This window comes from Chrysochloris asiatica, unplaced genomic scaffold, assembly GCF_000296735.1.
Source record: "Chrysochloris asiatica unplaced genomic scaffold, ChrAsi1.0 scaffold00012, whole genome shotgun sequence".
Taxonomy (NCBI): Eukaryota; Metazoa; Chordata; class Mammalia; order Afrosoricida; family Chrysochloridae; genus Chrysochloris; species Chrysochloris asiatica.
This window is the reverse complement of record NW_006408530.1, coordinates 31,122,445-31,129,858: the sequence shown is the minus strand read 5'-3', so window position 1 is coordinate 31,129,858 and position 7,414 is coordinate 31,122,445. Positions and strand designations below refer to the sequence as shown.

The 7,414-nt window shown below is 38.3% G+C and overlaps 1 protein-coding gene across 1 annotated transcript in view; it reads right to left on the bottom strand.

Annotated features, from left to right (window-relative positions):
- Positions 1-931: 931 nt before the first annotated feature.
- Positions 932-7,414, bottom strand: part of LOC102827066 (tubulin-specific chaperone A-like) — an 83,656-nt gene continuing 77,173 nt past the window's right edge. The window contains exon 2 of the mRNA XM_006834599.1: positions 932-1,289. Within this exon, the coding sequence (XP_006834662.1) occupies positions 932-1,289 (358 nt within the window). The remainder of the gene's footprint in view (positions 1,290-7,414) is intronic.

Here is a 7,414-nt window from a genome sequence, read left to right as displayed (position 1 = left end):
TTGGCTATCGAGAGTGTTGAGTTGGAGAGCTTGTCTCTTTTGAACTCTGTGTTCAGTGATGTCAATATGTTCAGTAAATGCCATCAAGTCGGTTCCAACTTATAGTGACACTGTATAGGATTTTCGAGGGCTGGTAGATGTGAACCACTGATCTTGTGGTTAGCAGTCCAGTGCTTTTCTGTAGCACTTGAAGTATCTATGCCACAGAAATCAGCATAAACTATGAATCAGAGATTTCCCTCCATTTTAAAGGGCTGGTGAAATGCCAGCACAATCCTACTAGCTACAACCATTACTTCTCTACAATAGAATTCAACTCTTCATTGGTCATAAGAATCTATTTTGCATATCTAAATTATGTTTTTGAACAAATCTGTCTTTCTGGAAAAGAAAATATTTAAATGTCTCTCATTAGTTTATACTAATGGAAACACTGAACTTCCAATGTGAAGGGTTAATTCTGTGAGGCCCTATCATTTTTATCAGAAAAGTGTATCCTATTCACAATAAACTGTTCAAAATCTTTATTTTTACCTTAAATACATGTTAAGTGACATCTAATAGGTTCCAACTCATAGCGATCCTGTATAGGGTTTCCAAGGTGCAGCTAGTGGGTTTGAACCACTGACCTTGTGGTCAGCAGTTCAGTGCTTTGTCTACATACCACAACAGGATTCCTAAATACTATCCTCTTTAAATTCAAATGATACTTATGAAGCAAAATATCTAGACTTTAAATAGAACCTAACAGATTGTAATTCTTTGTCAAAATGTCTATATGATTTAATGATAAAAGGTTAAAAATATTCTATGAAGTATGAAAGAAACAATTTTATTAGGTGAACTGAAGAAAAAGAATCACATTCTCATTCTACTGGAACATAACACAGCAGTGGCCAAAAAAAATGAACTCTGGAATGGATCCCAGGATTTAAGGCAAAAGACCCCATCTGTCTTCCAATTTCACTGAATCCAGTACTGAACGTGCTTCTTTAAATTCCTCAGTTTCCTCCAAGTCTTTTTCACTTTCTAGTAGCTGCAGAAGATCAGTATATGCAGCTTCCAACCTGCGCTGGCAATCTGGGATCATCATCCAGGACTCTTGCAAGATCTCTTTCTGCTTTTTAGTTCCATAATTTTCACTATCTTCAGCCTTCATTTTCCCAATCTTTTCTTCCTGTTGTTTAGCTTCTTTTTCATACATCACTTTTTCTTTGACCAATCGCTTCACTACGCCGGTTTTGATTTTTATCTGCCTCACGCGAGGGTCTGCTATGGCCTGTCGATCGCTGCGGGAAGGAGGGCAAGAGAACGGGTAACACCAGAGGGAGATGGCAACTCCTCCATCTATATTTTAGTATGAACCAAGTCTTCGTTTGTCCTTCTGAATTGTTTGTATTCTGTTGTGTGAATGCATCACATTTTATTTATCCATTCATCTGTTAATGGGCATTTAAGTTGTTTTCACCTTTTGGCTACCATGAATAGTGCTTCAGTGAACATTGGTGTACAAGTCTCTGTTTGAGTCTCTGCTTTTGGCCTTTGGCCTCTTTTTGTTTTTTAAATCAAAATGTTGTTAGGTGCTATTGAGTTGGTTTTGACTCATAGCAACCTCATACATGTACAACAGAATGAAACACTGTCCAGTTCTATGCTATCTTCATAATCATTGCTATGTTTGGCTCATTGTTGTAGCCACTGTGGTGATCCATTTCACTGAGGAGCTTCCTCTTTTTTACTGACCTTCTACTTTACAGAGCACCATGTCCTGGTCCCATCTGATGACTTGAACAAAGTACGTGAGACTAAGTCTCTCTATCCTTATTTCTGAGAAGCATTCTGGCTGTACCTCTTCCAAGATAGACTTGTTATTCAATATTTTTAGCTAACATTGTAATTCAATGCATTGCTTCTTCTTCAGTCTTCCTTATTCATTGTTCAGGTTTCCATACATATGAGAAAATTGAAAATATCAACTTGATTCATGTAAGGCAGGGATGGGTGACCTTTCTTCTGCCAACATTTTTAACATTACTCATGGGCCAAGAAAAATTATCAACTTAAAAATTAGCCTGCTATATTTGGTCAAACATTTAATTAACTCACCTCTAATGTGATGGCTGGACTGTTGGTATAGCACTGTAGGATCAGCACTAGACTGAGAACCACAAGGTTGGCAGTTCAAACCCACAAGCTGTTTCTTGGAAACCCTATGCAGGGTTATTATGAGTTCGAACTGACTTGATGGCACTTAACAACAAGAAATGTAATGTCTGGAACTATGGTTGCCTTGGCAAGGATAGACCAAATGATTTTGTGGGCCTTATATGGCTCATGGACTGAACATTCTCCACCCCTGATATAAGGAGTACCTTCCTAGCTGGCCTTGCCTTTACCCTTGCTGTTCTCTCTGAAATTTTATAGTTCTTGACATAAAATACTCCTCTCCCTATACCTTGTCTTCCTCTTTTAGTCTTTGGAAAGAATTAACTGAAATTAACCCAGGAATATAATTAGTGTTGGTTGCAAATCAGAAGTCCCTTACTAAAGGCTTGTCTGTCCACATGCCTTGACTTGTATTGCTGAATGACATACTGTGAGATAAAGAAGAAAAAGACACCTCCTCCAGCTGACAATATTGTGGACATTCCTTCAAAATATTTATTTCCTGGAAATGTCTGGGTAAGGGCATATTCTGATAATAAAGAAATTCTATCATCTGCATACTGGTCTATGCTTTCCTGAAGTGCCCCAAATTCCTACAGATAGGGGTACAAAGGAAGAATGCAGCAGAACAAAAATAAGTTCTAAAAAATAAGCTGTTGTTCAATGAAGTTATGGGCTGAGTTCAACTATGTTCCATAGACTCCCATTGACCTGGAGATGAGAGAGAGAAGAGGAAAGGATGGTTGGTCCAAAGTGTGGTGAGACCTGGGGGCACATGAGCCCATGGACAAGGACATAGACACAGAGGGCTAGAGCTGAGAGTGAAGCATCCAGTGATATGATATGAGGGGAGACATACAAGAATACAAGAATGCCCAAACTTTTACATAGTACCCATTTGACCTACCCTCGATGGCTTGATGATCGGAACTCTACTAGAGAAAGATTAAAAAAAACAACAAAAAAAAAACCAAGTTTTGATAAAGGAAGCAAGTGTAAATTGCTACAATTTGATGAGCTTGACCTATATTTATGGATGTAGTAGCTCAAAATGCCAACCAAGAGGGAAAGAGTCTTCACATAAGTATCAGTCTTATCCCCTCTGGATACAGAGTTGGTAGGGATGGGCAACTTAGACATTGGCTACTTAAATGAAGGGGCAATAAAGGCACAAAGTGACTGGCTTACCAGTTTTCAAGAGGTAATTTAGTTTTAGAGGATGCGGGGGAAGGTAGAGTGTCCACTGAATAGTTTTCATCTTATCTAGACGGGTCTGGTGAAAGGAGATGGTGATAATATTCTTATAATTCAATAGTAAATAATTGTTATCATGATTAATTGCGACTGTCACAACTGTAAAGGTAGAAGTTTTGTAACAAAAAGAGGGGAGTAGTTAATCCTATAGCCCAGGAACAGAGGACCCTAGGACCATCAAGGGAGAAGAGCACGAGTGGAATGTGGAACCCTATCCAGAGAAGCAGCAACACCAGAGATGGAGGCAGAGATGAGGACATGGAGAGAGGGAACAGTTGAGTACTCTAGACTCATGGAAAGAGAAAGGCTGTGTGTTGGCAGCCAGGAGGCAGGCTTACAGAATGTGCCCTTTGGTTGTGTAAATGATTATGTATTCTTGAGTGTTTTTGTTTACATCCCTTGACACCCCGCCCCCCAAAACCCAGAGGGAATGGAAACAAATACTGTTGAATAATGATGTATCCAAGGAGGAGATTGTATTCATTGCAATGAAAAAATGAGTGTAAAACTGATGTTCTCCCATGTAAACTATCACTCAATTTACAATAAAAACTTAAAAAAAACCCCAAAAAACCTGTTATTGCTTAATGCCCTCAAGTTGGTTCTGACTTGTAGCAACCCTATGTATGACAGAACAAAACATTGCTTGGTCTTGCACCAACTTTATAATCATTGCTATGTTTCAGCCCATTTTTGCAACCACTGTAGCAATCCATGTCATTGAGGGTCTTCCTCTTTTTTTTTTTGTGAACCTTCTACTTTACCAGGGATAATGTCTTTTTCTAGAGACTGGGCCCTTCTGATGACAAGTTCAAAATACTTATAAGGAGCATTCTGATTGCATTTCTTCCCAGACAAAATCAGTTTTTCTTCTGGCAGTTCACGATATATTTACTATTCTTCTCTAATACTGTAATTCAAAGGCATTAATTCTTCTTTGGTTTTCCTTATTCATTACTCTACTTTTGAATGCATATGAGAAGATTGAAAATATCAAGACTTAGGTCAAGTGAATCTAAATCTTCATAAAAAATTTAAAATACCAAGAATTACAGAAGTCTGGAAGGAAAACTCATAGAAAAGAATCAATATGATGATATAGAAAACCAAAAAAATACTGAGAGAGTTTAAATTAATTTTCATAGAGTATTCAGACTTTCTATCACTCTTGTGTGTTGCATAGCTTCCAGTATCACAGCAACATAAAAGAGTGGTAGAAAGTCTGTAATTCTTGGTATTTTCAGTTTTTTTATGAAGACTTAGATCTCACAACTTTTCTGTCTCTAACAAAGTACAGCCTTATCACTTTTCTATCACTATGTGTTAGTGGAAAATAGTTTAGGTCTTTTCTGATAGGTTGCCACATTGCACACTTTCCAGCTTTTGCAGTTTTCACTACTATAGATGTTGAATTCCTGGCCTTGATACCTGTGAATGTTATCCTGTTTGGACATGGGGCTTATGCTAATGGGATCATACCAGTGTAAGGTGTCCTAAACCAAATCTCTTCTGAGTTATAAAAATACCAGAACAGTTATGGAGACACTTGCATGAGGTAAAGACTGATGTCATAAGGGTTGTCTGCACTGTGCACTCTACAAGATAAGGAACCACAGAACTCCTGAGGCTATTGAAAAAAATAAAGAAATGAACATGATCAAAACTTTGATTTGAATCTGCAAGATAATAAATGCATGTTCTTTTGTTTTGTTTTTTGCTTTTTTAAAAAATGTTTTATTGTGAATGATGTGATAGTTTACATGGCAGAACATTAGTTTTACATTCATCCTATCGTATATTGTTTCATTGCCATGGTTACAATCCCCTCCATAAATGCATGTTCTTTAAAGCCACCCACTTGTTGTATTTGTATTACAGCAGCACTAGGAAACTAAGACAAGGTGTGAGCATTGAGTTAGGCTAAAACAAAGTGGCTTCAGCAGAGATGGCAGGGTGGAGAGTGATGGCAGCATCCTCTCTTATAAACAACACTGTTATAAAGAACGCTAAAGGGGAGGATATTCCAGGTAGAATGGTTTGATTGAAACCACAATAAAAAATAGTGGAGTTAGAGTGTAGTGTGTGTGTGTGGGGGGGAGGGGCAGGAGAGGTTTTCTATGGGATGACAGACAAATATTTCAGACCAAATTGTAGAAGCTATATAATTCTATCCTCAAAAACTTAGATGGGATTCAAGTAGCTGGAGGTTTTTAGAAGTTCATAAAACTCTGAGTGTTAATCATCCTAAAAATTTCTAAAAATCTATGGATATGCACTTCAATTTCTTTTTAGTTTTAGTTCAATGAATTTTTGAAAATATTTGCCTTATTAAGAAATAGCTGTATCTTTGGAATTTAGCACACAATCTAACACATAATGCTTGTTGTTACATGCAACTGGGTTGATACCGACTCATAGTGGCCCTGGGTAGGGTTTCCGAGGAGTGGCTGGTAGGTTTGAACTGCCAACCTTGTGGTCAGCAGTCCAGTGTTTATCCTACAGTGCCACACCAGAACGTCAACACATATTAGACTCTCAATAAATTGCTTGAATGCTGTTCAGTTCCCGTGGTGGTGGTGGTGTACCTTCTTTCTAGTCAGTTCTGACTAATAATAACCTTGTATAGGGTTTCCATGGCTGAAAATCTTATGGGAGCAGAAAGCCTCATCTTTCTCCTATGGAGAAACTGCTGACCATCCCTTTAGCGGCCTAGCTTGTAATCCACTACACTACCAAGTCTCCTTTCACTTCCCACATGGTCTTGTTTATACACAAATTTAAAACTTATGCATCACACATCAACTCACTTCCATCTAAATGTCTAATCTGAGCCATTCAGGTGAAACAAACCTTTTTCTTATTAACCTTTATTTTAACCTACCTATATAATCAAGTCAAATCTTTAATTTGTCTTACATTTGTGGACATAGCTAAGTTAAGCACCTTTGGGGTTTTCTTTTGGCTTGCCAATATTCTACTAGATAAGAAGAGATTGCCGGTCTAGATAATAGGAAATGAAAAAGGAACAAACAAAAAATCCTCCATGGGTAGTCCTTCAGGTCATCATCATTTTCCTGGTAATTGTTTTAACCCTGCACTTCAAGTTGCCTAACTTAGTTTTCACTTTTCAGAGTCTGATGTACAATTCCCTGGAATCCAATTGACATGTTAACTTTGAACCTTCAAAGATGAAAAGCTTTCACTCCTGCATAGTCATGTACGCCTGAATGGCTTGCTTTCTTCCATACAGAACAGGCTTGATAGGCTTTGCAGAAATTTAAATAACTCATCCTTTTTATGCTAAGTGCCAAACATCAAAAGGGCCGAGAACCTACTGAGCAGTATTCAAGACCAGCTTGAATCAAGAGAGGAATGAAAGCCAAGGTTTCTGCAAGGCAAATGCTTGCAAGAGACCTCTGGTAGTCAGGGAGTAAGATCCTATTTTCAGGCTCACTCTAATTTCTGATTCTCTGGCCAGGTTTTCCCACTGCCTGTCTTATTCCCAGGGTTAAGTTGGGCACTTTTGCCCCTTTAGGAGTGGAATTAAATCAAGCCCTATAATGAAATTGTGAAGAAAGGGAATTCCAGAATAAATAGTGCTAATGAGAAACCTGTACATAGACCATCAGACAGTTGTTCAAACAGAAAAAAGGGTACTGCAAGATTTAAAGACAGAGAAGATGGGTCAAGGTTGTATCCTTTCACCACGTGTATTCAATCTGAGTCAATAATCCAAGAAGCTTGACTGTATGAAGAAGAATATGCCATCAGGATAGGAGGAAGTCTCATTAAGAACCTAGGATAATCACTGGACTGCTAACCACAAGATTAGTGATTCAAATTCACCAGTTGCTCATCAGAAACCTTATACAGGGTTGCTATGAGTTGGAACTAAGAAGCTCTGGTAGCGTAGTGGTTACGAATCAGGCTGTGAACCTTAAGGTAAGCAGTTCGAAACTACCAGGTGCTCCGCGGGAGAAAGATGAGGCGTTCT